Source organism: Heloderma suspectum, chromosome 17 (assembly GCF_057233095.1).
Source record: "Heloderma suspectum isolate Gila_16-S chromosome 17, 16-S_ref, whole genome shotgun sequence".
In the NCBI taxonomy this organism is placed as follows: Eukaryota; Metazoa; Chordata; class Lepidosauria; order Squamata; family Helodermatidae; genus Heloderma; species Heloderma suspectum.
Window position 1 is genome coordinate 8,638,945 of NC_139474.1, and position 15,794 is coordinate 8,654,738.

The following is a 15,794-nucleotide window of genomic DNA, read 5'->3' on the forward strand; positions in this document are numbered from 1 at the left end:
GATCTAATTCGGAAGGAGAATGTGCATCGCAACTGGCCATTTTGCACATTCACCGAGCGTCGCAGAGAACGGGTGTCTCATTAGGGGACATGTGCCCATTGCCCGGTCAAGATGTGTAACCTCCGGTTAAGGTTGGATGACGTGAGTGTTCCACACACTGACCAGTGAATGTGCAAAGTCTCTGCAATCAATATGTAGAAGAATCTGACAGTCAAACGTTCTATATATTCTCCACCCAGAAATGGAGAAATATCTCAGGAAGCTGGAGAAAAGATTTTATCTGTAAAATGCCCAACATATTTCGGCCTATATTTATTTTAAGGCCTTCTTTATTTATTTATTCGTTGCATTTATATCCTGCCTTTTTTCCTCTTGCAAGGAACCCAAGGTGGCTTACATTATCCTCCTCCTCTTCGTTTTATCCTCACAACAACAACCCTGTGAGGTAGGTTGGGCTGAGAGTCTGTAACTGGTCCAAAGTCACCCAGTGAGCTTCCATGGCTGAGTGGGGACTAGAACTCGGCTCTCCCAGCTCCCAGTCCGTCACTCTCACCACTACACTACACTGGCTGTAAAAGTAATATAGGACAACACATTACTACAGTATAAATTTCTTCACATTGTAAAACATATATATCATTGCATGTTGCAAGTAGGCCTGTGCGTACATTTTAGCATTGAAAAACATATAACATACTGCAGATAGGCCTGTGCATACTTACTTACTTACTTATAAAAATGCGCAGAGAAATTCCTACAACAAACGTCTCCTCCTACAATTCCCTGGTGACTTGGAAAAAGTGTTTGGAAGGCTGTAATGTATATTCTGTCTATTAGAGAAGTCTTTCTGAGAAGGCCAAAACACGCTGAGCTTTCCACGAACAGAATCTGTCCTCCAGCAACCTGAGACATTTCTCTCCATTCCGGAGCCTATTTGAGATGCTCTCCTGCTTTTGTGCCTATAAATTCTCCAACCTCATTTGAACATAAGGACCCCTCCTGGATCATAACTGAGGTCCATCCTAGTCCCGCGTCATGCTTGCACACGGTGGCCAGTCAGATGACTCCAATGAGCACGCAAGGAGGGCACAACGGCAGTTGCCCTCTTTCTGCTGTTGCTCCCCAGCTCCTGGTGTTCAGAGGTATACTGCCTCTGAATATGAAGGTTCTACTTAGCTGTCCTGGCCAATAGCCATTGATGCCAAACCAACCAATCTCCCATGAATTCTGACTAATCCCTTTTCTAAGCTGCCTACGCCCTCTTCCATCACCACGTCTTGTGGTAACGAGACAACGCAAGTTAATTTGTGTGAAGTAATTTCTTTGGTCTGTCCAGAATTCTGTCTACCCTGTGCTTCGTTTTATAAAGCTCTACCATGCCCCCCTTCAGTTGTATTTTCCCCCCTCAGCTAAAAAGCCCCAAATCCTTTGGCCAGGCCTTTCCTAACCCAGTGCCTTCCAGATGTGTGGGACTGCAACTCCCATCATTTCCAGCCAGCAGAGGAGTTCTCCATGGAGTCAGTGTGCAGTGACTAGGCGAAATGCAGCATACCTGTCGATCATGTCCCTCTGTACTCATACTCTGTGATGTCCAGCGATTGTGCTCAATGGTCAGTGTGTTAATTAATGCAGTGGCTGCATTCGGCTATAACGATGATAAGCCAGAACCGCTGAGGATTCTGGCTTACGGTTTGCAAGCTGCGTGCACCAGCATGCTGCCGGACTGCCTCCCGCTGCCAGCGGCAGCAGCTAAACAAATCAAAAACTAACAAGGAAGCAAAAGCTTCTGTTAGACCTGAACCCTGGCCCTGGCTTGTTGCTCCTGGCAAACCAACTTCAAACCCTGGTTGAGAGGGACAAACCAGGTATGGATGAAATGGGAAACGTTTCCTGCTTGTTAGTTTAGCTACACCTGCAGATGGGAGGAGCCAAGCAGGGGTGATGGGCAACATGTACCACCACACTGCTCATGAATGCGAAGCCAGAATCCTCCGCAATTCTGGTTTATTGTTACATCCAAATGTGGCCCGTGTTTAATGGCCACTAGCCCATGGTATGTGTTGTTGAGTTCTGGGTTGTCGTGATGTGTGAACGTGGCTGCACTAACAAGCCATGGTTTGTTAACTGCGAACAACCCAGAAAGAAACCCTATGGTTTGTTGTTGGGTTGTGAACTCTGGGTTGTTTAAACCATGGGTTGCCAGTACATGCAAAACCAGAACCGTGGGTTCTTCGTGGATTGTTTCGCCAGGCTATAGAGACGGTGGGCAAGAGCAGTAAAGAAACCCAGTTGCTCTACATACCAGTCTTATAGCTCCGCAAAGGCATTTGGGATACAGGGAGGATTTGCTTGCCAAATTGAGGAAGGTGAGACCAGAGCCTGGATTTGCTTTCAGAATTTGGGGTCGGGAGGGGCAGTGTAGAGGCATGAGCTGTGAGGGCCCAGTACAAGTGTAGAGTCCAGACAACTATCAGAACGAGGGGAGGCACAAGGAGTGTGTCGCAGATGGATTTGTTTGCCTGCCCCAAGGACTGGAAGCCCTGCTTTCTGACCTTGCTAGTCTCAAGTGGAACCCTGTACACTTCCCCTTCTTCTTGCAATGAGGGCTAGAAACATACTCATTAAAAAAAACCAACCTTGTATTTTGCCTCCTGCTCTGCCCAGCATGTGACTGTAGCCGTGCAGATTCTTTTAAAATGCCTGATGTCTGTTGTTCTCCCTGCCCCCCCCCAGCACTTGGGGCGACAGGGAACTCTTCAGCAACTCCCAAAAGGACTCTGTTGTTCCCTCCCTTCTCTCTGCAGCCATGAAACTGGGATCTTGCCCAGTGGGCACAAATTGGACCTTGTGTACCCCTTCCCAAACTAGACTTTGCGACACTGACCCTCTCTTTTTGAAATCCCCTTCCTGCCGCAGTACCAACCATCCCAACCTCCAGCTCGTACGCCAAGAAAACGCAGGCAGCCAACGCGGAGAACAAGCGGCCCGACGAGGAGCGGGAGGCTGGGCGCCCCAAGGCTGGCAGCACTGCCAAAGTGCCCGCCAGCCCCCTGCCAGGCCTTGAGAGGAAGAGGAGCACCCCCACGCCTTCCACAGTCAGTCCCTTCTTGCTGCCGGGGGGGGGGGGGTGGCTGGATGTTGCCCTCCTCCTGGATACAGCACTCTCAGCCAGCTGCAGGGAGAGGGGCTTTGGGGACAGAAGAGGGCGCGTGTGCTGAAGTGTGGGATGGAAACCAAGCGGGCGGCTCTAAGATGGAAAAGGAGTCCAGGACTCAGCAGAGAGAAAGGGGGGGTGCGGGCTGGAAGTCCACCTTCTGGCTTTGGGGGGGACCCAAGGCAGTGACCCGGCCAGCCCATGTCGTCTCTTTGCAGAAGCAAATGTTTGGAGCTGTTACTCCAACGTTCTCTGCCCTGGTACCCTCCAGATGTGTTGGACTGCAACAGTGCTGGCTGGGGGGATTCTGGGAATGGTACCCCACACATCTGGAAGCACCAGAGTGGAGAAAGCCTGCTGTGCTCCCTCTTACCATTATCTGGGGAGGGGGCAACGAAGGGGCCCCACTCACTCGGTCTTTCTGTCCCCTGCAGAACAGCGTCCTCTCAACCAGCACAAACCGGAGCCGCAATTCACCTATGCTGGACCGCACCAGCTTGGGCCAGAACTCCATCCAGAATGGCAAAGATAGGTAAGGTGAGGGGGGTGGAGTGGGGGGATGAGCAGCTTGGTAATAGGGGTACATTTACAGGTTTGTTAGGGTGGGGTGAATCTGAATACTTACTTTATTTTATTAAAGTATTTATATCTGGCTCCTCAGTCAAAAAAGGGTCCCGGAGTGGCATACATATAATCAGTAAAACAAGACAGTCCCTGCCCCACAGGCTTACAATCTAAAAAGTCACAACACACAAGGAAAAAGGGGTGGGGAAGGAAGAGGAAATAGATGTCAGACTTCTCAGGCTGCTTCACAGCTGCAGCGAAGTGTAGATGGTTGAATGTGACGATCTACATGCTGGGCTTTTTAAAGTGGTTTTGTAAGAATTGGCCCTTTCTCATCCTGGGACTGTATTCCAGCTTCTCCTTAGGCCTAAATGACCCACAGGAGTCTGAGCTCTGTCGACTCACAAGCTGTTCTTGGCTTGTGTGGGACTCAGGCCTGGTGGAGACAAGCAGTTTTACTGTCCCTGGAATGTTCCGCTCGAAACTGCAGTGAATGTTCGGAGGGGAGAGAATCCCTGCATTCAGAAAGCTAGTATGTGGGAGACGGTGCAAGACCCAGCCCCTTCTCTAGGTGCAGGTAGCTTTGTCACCCTCAGGACCATTCAACCAAGCCATCCCCTCTGCCTGTCGTCTGAAGTGATGCAATCGTGGAGACAGAGGGGCGTGGGCTCCTTGCAGTCCCTATGTTCAAAACAGGATATCCAGAGCTAGAGCATCCCAAATGGGTACTCAGTGTCCAGCCCCTGCTTGAAGATCAGCTCTTCTTCACCATATCTGTGTCTAGGCCAGGCTGGACTACATGAAACAAAACGAGCAAGCCGCATGCGCGCCCGCGCCCACCCCTCTTCAATTTCCCCTGCCTTCTTTCTTTTCCCAAGCCCATGTGGCCCTCAGACTCTTAAGAATGCACTGCTGATTTGACAGTGGTGCCCAGGCCGGAGAGGGGCAGGACGCTCCCTTCGCAAAGAGCTCCGAGTGCCCTCCTCGGACGATTGCTCCCAGGACTTTTGTGGGCCAGCCATGCCTGTCATGCTGGCCTAAGACCTGGCAGTCGAGTAGATCGTCTTGGATCACGGACCTGGGTCCCCGGGCCTGCTGTGTCCCCAGAAGGCCCCCCGCCCCCCGCCCGGGCAAAGCCGTTCTCGTTTCCCCAGATGTCACGCACGAAGGATGGGGCTGCCTCTCTGTTTGTGGTGAGGCGGAACCATGCCTAAAGAACATTCTATGAGTAACAGTGGAGAGCTGCTCTGGATTGCATGTCCTGGAGCAGCTACGTTCTCAAAATCCGGGCCCGTAGCCTTGCCGGGTGGCAGCTAACCTTCCCCCCAGCGTGCCCCTGCAGAGCCCTCCATCCCTGCTGCCGTTCTCCCCACGGAGCCCTCAGCTGCCTTGCAAGCCCCTCTGGGGCTTTATCAGCGCGGGGTATTCCGTGCCACGCAGCTCAGGGCGCTCGTAGACGAGAAGAAGCAGCTGCCTTTGTGCCAAGTTACTTTACAGGCTGAGGCAGCCTTCCCCAACCTGGCGCCCTCCGGATGTGTTGGGCTACAACTCCCAGCATCCCCCAGCCAGCTATGTCGTAGCCCAACACATTGGAGGGTGCCAGGTTGGGAAACCCCGAGCTAAGGCATGGTGACTGCTTAACCTCCCAGCATCCATTGGCTCATTAAAAGAGAGGTACTCGTGGAGGTGCATGCTCCTCTTTGGTCCGCGGCACTCACCCTGTCCCTGACTCGTCCCTTTGCATCACGCCAATGCAGGAAGCGAGATACTTCACTTCCTGAATAATTCCCAGAGTGGTTTGCGGAAAGGGCTAGGAAGTACGTTCAGAACAGAAGTAAAGTGAGTTCAGGCTGGATCACTGCTGCTGCTGCTTTTCTTTTTTCAGGATGCAACTCAGGTCTAGTTCTCACTAACGCAGTCAACCTGAGTCTGGGCTTGTACAACGTGCAGGAGAGGAAGGCTTATGGAATCGAATGCTCCTCCATGGCGGTGCCCCAAAAGGCTCCTCATTGCATGAAGAAATCTAGCACATCAGGAAAGAAGCATTGCTAGCCTAGCCTTCTCCCTGATGCCAGCCCCTGCCTTCATTTTGTAGCGGTACAGCCCAGGCACAGGTCGATCACCTCAGTGAGAATTCAGCCTGAGTTAGGAATAGGGATGCCGCCGAAATCCGCAATGGAACCAAATGAGTTTGGATTTTCATGAATCCAATTCATAGATTCCCAGTGGACTGGCTTTCCCCATGTCGGGCAGATTCTGTGGACCTGCGGACCGTTTTCTAACTTTCCCGAATTTTGCTCAAATTTCATTATAGAAAAATACGCAAAATAAAAAAACCCAGTAAAAAATGTGCACTTCCCCCATATGCTAAAGCGTGAAAATTTGCATTTGGGGGGGATTTGCGCAAATTTGGAAACAAACAAAAATCTGATTCCATCGGTGTTTGGACAACAAAACAAAAGGCTTCTGACAATCCATGAAACATGGGCAGAGCAGATTTTACACAATCCATACATCCCTAGTTAAGAACCAACACCCTTCTTGTCCCCCCAAAATGCAACCTTTTGAGCCAGGCACAGCCTGAATGATGGGCCTTCTGCTTTTAGGGCCAGTCCAGTGTTTCTCAGCCAACCCCATACACAAGCACCGCTCAGGACCTTAGGCCAGCCTTGTAAAGAAGCCCACAAAAGTTGCTAGCCCACCATTTTTTTTCTTATTAACCTGCTAAGAGGCTAGTAGCCTCTGTTCCTGTGCTGGCCACAGAGGAGAAGCCACCATGGAAATGCAGGCTGTTGGGCTGGGTTTGCACAACATGCTAACCCACACTCAGTGGTCGAGTATGGGTTGTTTGTTGAACCGTGGGTTCGCGTGTTGTCTGAATGCAGTGCGTTTTCCACAGGGTGGCTTGTTAACCACGCAGTGTGGCTTATTTTTCTCGAACAAGCCGCCTTGAGAACCCATGGTTTGTTGTTGGGATGTTCAGGGTGGTTAACAAGCCACACTGCCTGGGTAACAAGCCACCCTGCGGAAAACGTCCTGGGTTCAGACAACATGCTAACCACAACACTCAACCACTGAGTGAGGGTTAGTGTGTTGTGTGAACAGCCCAGGTGCCTTATAGCAGACAAGGAACGGGGAGGAAAAAAAGCCCTTCTGCCAAACAGGCTGGCGGAGGAGGGACAGAATTGAGGGCCAGCGCTCCCTCCCTTCAAAAGCCTGCTCGGAAACCAAGTGGATTGGCAGAGGAGGAATGGAGAGAAACGTCTGTCCTGCTCACTCCCTCTCCTGCCTGTGCCATGGGGGCAAGGGGTTAAAGGCAGGGCTCTGCGGCTCTCCCCGCTTTGCCTTTTGCGACTTCCGATACAGCTAGAAAGGAGCGGTTCCATTTCTCATCCATTACATGCGCGCACGCACACACGCATGGCCGTTTTTCTTTTCCCCCGACCACCCCCACAGGGCTCTTCCAGGGCTTCGAACAGCCTTGCTCCTCCATGCACCTCCATCCACATTCATTCCCACCCTCGCATCAAGGTTGCGCCTGCCCCATATACACATATACCAGGTTGTATATTGTATATTTGCTTCCCTTGGGACGTCCATGTACCTGCTAGCGGCTGTATCCGTGGCGGGAGGGATTGGGGAGGGGAGATCCCCAGCCCGCCCTCCTTTCTGCTTGAAATGTTTCCAAGGAGTTCAGCTTTGTTGAAGAAGGACCAGCATATGGATACGGTATGAGCCACTGAATGAAAGGTGGCCATTTGATAGCACCTGCCAGATCCAAAATAGAAGGTGGAATAGCTCCTGCCTCCCCCGCCCCCAAGTTCCAATCTGGCCGTACTGCCGGGAGGGTTACCAGAGAGATGTAAGTTTGAATGAATTGGGGTGGGAAGGGAGAGAAAATGATATGTCCCTTTGATACGTCCCTTCTCCCAGAAGTCATTGGGAGGAAAAATGGACAGACAATCATGGATAGTCACAGGCAGGGATGTGTGGAGAATAGAAATACTTGTTCCAGGGATTTTTTCTTGTCTGGGAGAAAAGTGTCAGATGGAGAAAGAGCAGGAGACAGACCCAGACCTGCTCCAGTTAGGCAGTTTGGTTGTATTGGATTTTTTTTAATGTACCCCTTAGGAATGTGGTGGACCAATTTGAGGACTCCAGGTAAAAAAGTGGGATATAGATCTTCTAAATAAATAAAATAAAGGTGTCGTCGATGGTTTAACATAGATGAATTGGCAAGGAGGACTAGCCATGTTCACAGTTCTGGGCTTCCAACACCTCCGGGAAGAGATCGTGCTTGGCACAGGGATGGGACGGAGCCGGGGTTTGCACTGCAGCAGCAACGCTGGGTCGCCTGCCGGGAGTGCTCGGCACCCTCCACCCTGTTGCACAGCCAGGGCTGCCCTGCATCTGCCACATTGACGAGCAGGGGAGTCCGGGCAGATGCTGCATGGGCTTCTGAGTCCAGGAGTTTGGGATTGATCCACCCAAGAACGGGAGGGAGAGAGAACACTCTCTGAGAAATCTCCCCCGAATATGGAAGGGCAGTTCTGGCAATTACGATGGCAGAAGTCAGAATCAAGGGTTGAGCAGGGTGGGATGGTGCCTCCGAAAGGGCTGCAGGGACAGGGAGGTCTGATTGGGGTCAGCCACGGATACAGCCGACCCCCCCCCTTGTCTTCCCATTCCCCCCTCCCTTTTTCAACTTCTGCTTCCCCCTGCTTGTTTTTTTCTCCCCCCATAGCCTAACCACTCCAGGCTCCAGGGCTTCCACTGCTTCAGCTTCCGCCGCCGTGAGCTCCGCGCGCCCGCGACAGCACCAGAAATCCATGTCTGCCTCGGTGCACCCCTCCAAGCCCACGCTGCCCCCTTCCGACAGTAACTGTGAGGCACAGCGACCCAGGCAAGTGGGCAGCTGTGCCTGCCTTATGTCCTCCCCCAACTGCCCCCCTGACATCTCGATTTGGCCTCCCCCCCCCCCCCCGCACCCAGATCGCTCCCCTCTCTTTCGGCTTTCCCCAGCGCGCTCGCTCAGGGCCTGGAGGTAAGTGGAGGGAAGCAGCTACCCGGCCGGGCTCAAGATGCCTTGAGGGATGTGAAGAGAATCTTTTCGTTCTCTTCCCAGCAGCCTGAGCGCTGCATCAACGCAGGGGAGGGGGCATCAGGTAGAGTAGCAGCCATCTGGGCTTGCCTTAGGGCTTCACTCAGGGGTGGGCAGCCCGTGGGCTGCATGTGGCTCTCCATGCCTTCTAGTGCCACCCCTGCTGGGAAAAAGCAGCTGCTTTTTTTTTTTCCAAAGGCAGTTTTGGTTCCATGGGATGCTAAAAGGGTCAACGTTACCTTCTTCTAAAGCTAACTTTGACCTTTCTAATGCTCTGCAGCCATTACAGACCGGTAAAAGGGTTACACTGAGCTTCGCAACAAGCTAAATTTGACCCTTTTAGTGCTCCGTAGTGGTTTCCTGCTGAAATATGGCAGCAAACCGCCAATTTTTTTTCAACGCTGCCTCCAAATTTGGTGTCGCAGAAGCAGCAGCAGGCGTGTGGCCGTGGGGAGATCCGGAGGCTGAAAGTGGCCCCGGACTCTCCGAAGCTCCCCGTCCCTGCTTGAGAAGGTGGCGTTCTGACTGGCCTGAAGGGAGCCAGAGCACGAGCTCAGTGTCTCGTTGTCCTGCGTGTCACAGACAGGCAGCGGGCAGCTTCCCGTTGGCCTACAGCATAGCCACCCGTCCCCAGAGGTCTCCCCGCCACACACTTCTTTATGCAGCTCAGTTCCTTTCTGCTGCACAGGCTGGGCTTCTGGCAAAGGGGGCTTGGACCCCCTCCTCTCCAGTGTAAACAGCAACAACAATTCAAATTCTCCCCTGATGCTCACTCCGGTCAGGCTGTGGTCTTGGCTTCCCACAGAGGAGTGAGCAGCTGAAGTGCGTTCAAAAATCCAAAACCCAGGCCACTTTCACATGTCACTTTAAGCCAAGAATCCTGGAAACCACAACGTGAACTGGCTGTGTGGTTGTGTGTGCAGCCCGGGAACTTCTCCTTTTGCATGAGCAGGTTGGCGGGGGTGACCTGAGGCTCAGTGGGAGAGCCCCTGCTTTGCAGGCAGAAGGTCCCAGGTTCAATCCCCAGCATCTCCAGGTAGGTCTCCTGCTTGAGACCTTAGAGCCGCTGCCAGTCAGTGTCAACAATACTGGGCTAGATGGACCAAGGATCTGACTTCATATAAGGCAGCTTCCTGTGTTCCTAAACAAACAAGGCAGAGATAACTTCTGTGACATCTGAGCTCAGAATTATGGCTTATTATGCCTGAACAAGACAAGATTCATAAACCAACAACAAACCATGGTTTAAAACTGGCTTTTGAATCCTAGCTTATCTGGGCACAAAACCCCATAATTCTGGGTTCAGATGTCGGAGTAAGCTATCCCTGCCTGGTTTGTTTGCCTGTTCACATGAAGGGAGGAGCAAAGAGGGAGTGAAACAAGCTACATGCCCAAGCCTCTGGCTCATTCAGTTTGGCTGGGTTCACACAACACGACAGTGCATACCCAAGGTTGAGCGTGGCTTGTCGTTGAACCAGAGGTGGTTGTGCTGCGTGAACCCAGCCGCGCTAACAAACCGTGGTTTGTTACCCACAAACAACCCACAGTTCACAACCCAAGAACAAACCATGGGTTGTCTTTGTGGGTTGTTTGTGGTTAACAAACCATGGGTTGTTAGGATGCCTAGGTTCACACAACACAGCAACCTACACTTCAACAGCAACAACGCCATTGTGGCTTAATAAACCAGGATTCCAGGGTGTGAGGGATCGGTGGGGCTCGCCATCTCTTACCCAGCATCCATCAGACCCCTCACGATGTTGCCAGGGCGCCCCCCACCCACCCAAAGGCTGGGCTCAAGGAGATTGGCTATGCCAGGGCAGCTGCAAGCAGTGGCGGCCCAAATGAATAGCAGCGCCAGCCAGCGCACACTCAAGGCGTGTGTTAATCGCCATGAGGGGATTCATCTGGGAGGGGAAGGGGGCGAAGGAGATGATGGGAGGGAAGGCTGGCCAGTACTGGATAAAAACGGGAAGGAGGAGGTGGAGAAGACCCCAGGAGACAAGCAGAGAGCCAGACCGCTGGAGTGAGAGAAGCAAGGCAGGAAAGAAGCGGCTCTGTACGTGGGCAGCGCCAGCCTCCGCTCCTCTCTGCGCATGTCGGGAGCCACTGAACTTACTGGGGAGGGAAGAGGCCCACCCCTCTCCCCACATTGCCCCCTTAAGCGCAAGCCCCAGAAAGGCTCCCACTGACTTCACTGCCCAAGGCTAGAGGAGCTGGCGTTAGGTACCGGGAGGAAACAGCAGAGGAGGATTTCGCAGTGGCAGGCACTGTTCCTTCTGGTGCGTTGGGCAGAGACAAACAGTGGGGGGATTATTCACCTGCCCGGCGTCAGTCTGTGCTGTCGGTGAAGGTGGAGAGAATTCCGCTAGCGAACGAGCTGTTCCCCAGTTGTTTCGGGCTCCGTTTGAAGACTGCCAGTGTTGTAACTTGCAGGGTCTTCCTCACGAACCCTTGGCGTGAGAGGCTGCTTCTAGCTGCTGTGTCTCTGAGGGAGTCAGTGGACCAGGAGGCTTTGAGGTGCCTTCGCCGTAAGACCAGCCCACCCTGGGGGAGAGTGATGTTGAACGTGGCCCGAGGCTTTAAAGGCAGAGAGCTCCTCTTCACACGGAGGAGGGAGGGATCGCAAAGCCTCTTGCCTGCGTCCCACCTGGTGCGGGAGCGAGATGATATAGGAGCCAAGACTCCTGGCTCTTCAGCCATTCCTCCGTCCAGAACGTGGCCGCATCGTTGCTGCCGACCAGGGATTTGCAGAGTGTGCTTTGTGTCAAGAGGGGGAGCATAAGAATGCTTGATTCTGCTATCCCCTTCTAGGCCAGGGTTTCTGTTCCACCCGCAGCCTTGTGGGGAGATGGCAACATGAGACTGCAGACTTCGGTGGGCTTGCAACCCAGTTGAACCTTCCTGGTTTTCCCCAAGGCCCCCTGGGGATCCAGGAGTCCCTTCATTGGCTCACACTCTTGCACTTCCCCATCGGATGACAACTCCCAGGATCCTCCGGGGGCCGGAGGCCGTCACTGTTTAAAGGTGGCCGATTAAGGGCCGGCTTGCCCAGGGATCCTCTGGTTTGCCTCCTGGCTTGGCCTGCTCCTGGGCTTGTTCCCTGACCTCTGGTCCTTTCCCTCCCCGCAGCACTGCCCCCCAGAGGGTCCCTGTCGCCTCCCCCTCAGCGCACAACATCAGCAGCGCCCTCCCGGAGCTCACCAACTTCCCGCGGGGCGTCCCCAGCCGCAGCACCTTCCACGCTGGGCAGCTCCGGCAGGTTCGGGACCAGCAGAACCACTCTTACGGCCTCACGCCCGCCTCGCCCTCCGGGAACAGCCAAGGCAGGAGGGGTGCCTCGGGGAGCCTCTTCAGCAAGTTCACCTCCAAGTTCGTACGCAGGTGAGCGGGAGGGCATGTGCGTGTGGGGCTGGGGCGCACCCCCTGTGCACTCTGGCAGTGCCCATGGGGGCGGGGGGCAAGCGAGCCCCCTCGAGCCTTGTCCCGCAGGCATTCGTGGCTCATTGGCAGCGATTCCAGGACTGTGCGTTCTGTGGTGCAGTTCGGAGGGGTGGGGGCAGCCAGCATCCTCTTTCCACAGGGACACCGCATGCTTGCTCACTGTCGTGTGTCTGAGTGTGTGTGGTGCACTGCTGTCCCCCCTCCCCGCATAAGCGCCCTCTTCCACCACCAGCGCTGTCATCATAACCGCAGCCCACAGTCCTCGTGTCTCTTCCCCCACCCTGCCTCTTCCCACCTCCCGCCGTCTTGCGCACGCCAGCTGGGGGCAGGAGTGTGAGCGGTCTCTACAAACGGGTCCTTTCCGAACGGCACTCGGAGGGGTTAGGGAGGACCAGCCTCACGGCGAGGTTCGGGGAGCAGTGCTTCTGCTGCGGCAGCCAGCCGGTGCGATGACACACCTCTTCCCAGCCTGCCAGCATCTTCCTGGAAGTCAAGGGGCAGAGAAGAGGCCCCTTTCCCTGGCAGGGGGGGCTCCCAATAGGCGAGGGGACTGGGTGTGAGGTTGAGGGTGGCCTTCTGTCAGGCAGGGGGGCGCAGGAGCAGCACCCGCGCTCGAGGCCCACCGGGAGTGCCTTGGCCCACCCGAGAGCAGCGCCATGCGTCAGGCCTTTGAACTGCAGCCATGTGCTCTTCCCAGGGGATCCCGGGCGCTGCTTGCAGCTCCAAAGGGCATCCCACAGAGCCTTTTAACGGGAGCGGTTCAGGCCTACCTCTCCCTCCCCTTCCCATGTAACCCTGGCTGGTGGTTGCTGGTGGCCCCCAGCCCCAGCTACCGTGATTCCTGTGCATAACCGGTGGCAGGGATGGGGAGCGCGTGGCCCTCCGGTGTTGCTGCCCAGCAGGAGCTCAGAGCCCCTGCTCCGCCGGCAGAAGGTCCCTGGTTCAGTCTCCGGTTATCTCCAGGTCGGGCTGGAAACATCCCTGCCTGGACCCCTGCAGAGCTGCTGCCAGTCTGTGTCGACAGTACTGGGCTGGGTGGAGCCATGGTCTGACTTCGCATGAGGCCGCTTCCTGGGATCCTCCAAGCTGCGGCCCAACAACATCCGGAGGGCCAGGCCTGTGGAAACGGGAGCTGGGGCCGGGTGGGGCAGTGAAGCAGAGGCTTGCGAGGGACGCGTGGCCTCGGCCCGCCTTTCGGGGAGCTGGGCGTTAGCAGAGGCTCCAGCGTGGCCGTCAGGCCCCCTAGCTCATTTCCTAGAGGTCTTTTGAGCCCCAAAGTAGCTCCCAGGTGCTGCCAAGTGACGTGTTTCTGCAGGCTGGGAGGAGGAGCTGCCCTCTGAACGCAGGCAAATCGTTTCCAGGGATCCAGCCAGGCAGTTTTTTCAGCTGGGGGCCAAAACAACCTGTCCCTCAAGGCAGCTCTTTTTCCGGGGGGAGGGTGTTATCCCTTAACAAGGCTTTCCTTGTTCCCTTGCAGCCCCGAGGGGGGATGGGGACCTCGCTTCCTTCGAACGCCTTTTCTCTTCCCAAGGTGGGGCGGGGGTCTGAGGCAGGGAAGCCGTTCTGTACAGCCCAGCACTTCCTGTCCCCACCCCCACCCCTTCTATCTTCGCTGTAAATGTTTCACCTGCCCCCCTTCTGTTCACAGCTCTGTGGGAAGGCTTAGACCGTAGCGGGCGTGGGGGCGAGGTGCCTCCTGAGCGCCTGGGGGCCCTTGCTTCCCCCTCCCACGACGTTCCAGGAGCAACTGGCCAGGGGGGAGCCCCCCGTCTGCCTGTCTCTGTCTGGGAGCAACAGAGGGGGCTCGCATCCCCAGCTTCGGGAGAGGGGCCGCCTGCGGAGGCGTTTTGCTCCGTGCCCCCCAACCCCAACTTCGGGAGGGAGGTTGGGCACCTGTCTGCTCCTGCGCGGCTGGTACTCCCGGCGCTCATTCATTTTCACCCTCGCTCACACCCACCCACCCACCCACCCACCCACCGTTTTTTTCCCGTTTTTTCCCCTTTTAGAAATCTGTCTTTCAGGTTTGCCAGAAGGTAGGCGTTCATCACTTTGGTTTTGTTCTGTCCTCCTCCTCCTCCTGTGCAAAACTAACCCCCTCCCTGCCAGCTTCTTCCTCTCTCCTCTCCTCTCCCTCCTGTGCCTTGTGGCTGCTAATGGTGTCTGTGTGTGAGCGTGAGGGCACACTTAAAGGGACAGCAGGGGTCCTGTTAGCTCTCTGCCTGCGGGGGAGAGGGGGGACCTCCGTGGCTCATGCCTCTCTTGAATGCCCGCAAATTGACTGGCCTGGGACGCGATAGGGAAGCCGGGCAGCGGGGGAAGCGACAGGGAGGGCGGAAGGGGCTGCACAGTACTCCTGACGCAGGGCCTCCCCCATGTGGGAACGCTGTCTCTCTAAAGGTGATCTCCATCTTCCTTGGCTCCCCAGGCTGTGCCTCTGATCTTTAACCAAAAACCTTCCTCTCTCTTTTCTTCTCCCCCCCCCCCCAGCAATCCAACTAATCCCATTTCTCCCTGCACGGTGGCGGATAGGAGGAGCTGGGCTCTCTTGCTTGCAGCTGCCTTGAGGGTTCAGGGTGGGCCTGGTGGGGTGGGGGCAGTGCCAAGGAATCTGCATGGCCCCGAAGAGCGGGGTGTTAGCCTCTCGGATGTTCTGAGCACCATCTGGAGGATACTAGCTATTGTTTTTGTTATACTGGGGGTCGTCTTCTTTTTTAAGCAGGGGGAGGTCGCTAGTCCTCATGGCCATGGAGACAAACGTACAACATGTGTGGACAGCTTGTGCCTTGAACTTTGCTTGTGATTTAGATGGAGCTTGCAGTATCCCAGGGGTCAGGGAACGCACTGCAGGATCCAAGCTGCTTCATACTGAGGAAGCTGCCTTATGCCAAGTCAGACCCTTGGTCCATCTAGCACAGCTATGTCTGCCCTGACTGGCAGCAGCTCTTACTTCATTTATCTGTCTGTCTATTATGTTTCTATACTGCCCAATAGCCGAAGCTCTCTGGGCAGTTCACAAAAATTAAAATGACAAAGTATAAAATATAAAAGCTTAAAACTACAGTATGAAGTACCACCAGAATAAAACCTAGCAGCAATGCAGAGAATTAAAATACGGTAACAGATTTAAACCTTGGTGTTCAGTCCTGCCGGCCACATGACCACGGAAGCGTCTTCGGACAGCGCTGGCTCTTCGGCTTAGAAACGGGGATGAGCACCGCACCCTAGAGTCGGACACGACTGGTTGGGGACACCTTTACCTTTTAACAGATTTAAAACAGCAAAGTTAAAAGACCGTAATGCTAAAACGCCTGGGAAAATAAAAAGGTCTTTACCTGGCGCCTGAAAGAGGACAATGTAAGTGCCAGGTGAGCCTCTTTGGGAAGCTCATTCTACAGGCGGGGTGCCACCGCTGAGAAGGCCCTCTTCATGGTAGCCACCCACCTCACTTCCTTTGGCAGGGGCTCTTGAAGAAGGAACCCCGAAGATGATCTTGGGGTCTGGGCGGGTACATATGGGAGGAGGCGGTCCTTC

The 15,794-nt window shown here is 54.7% G+C and overlaps 1 protein-coding gene across 16 annotated transcripts in view; it reads left to right on the forward strand.

The window, feature by feature from the left end:
• The window catches only part of MARK2 (microtubule affinity regulating kinase 2), a 134,614-nt gene that overhangs the window by 113,719 nt on the left and 5,101 nt on the right, over positions 1-15,794 (forward strand). For 9 of the 16 annotated variants that reach the window (XM_084823816.1, XM_084823822.1, XM_084823823.1 and 6 more), the window contains 5 exons: positions 2,917-3,095; positions 3,589-3,686; positions 8,463-8,621; positions 11,952-12,203; positions 14,270-14,296. In XM_084823816.1, the coding sequence (XP_084679942.1) occupies positions 2,917-3,095; positions 3,589-3,686; positions 8,463-8,621; positions 11,952-12,203; positions 14,270-14,296 (715 nt within the window). The remainder of the gene's footprint in view (positions 1-2,916; positions 3,096-3,588; positions 3,687-8,462; positions 8,622-11,951; positions 12,204-14,269; positions 14,297-15,794) is intronic. The other 7 variants (XM_084823825.1, XM_084823828.1, XM_084823826.1 and 4 more) reach the window with 3 other exon arrangements.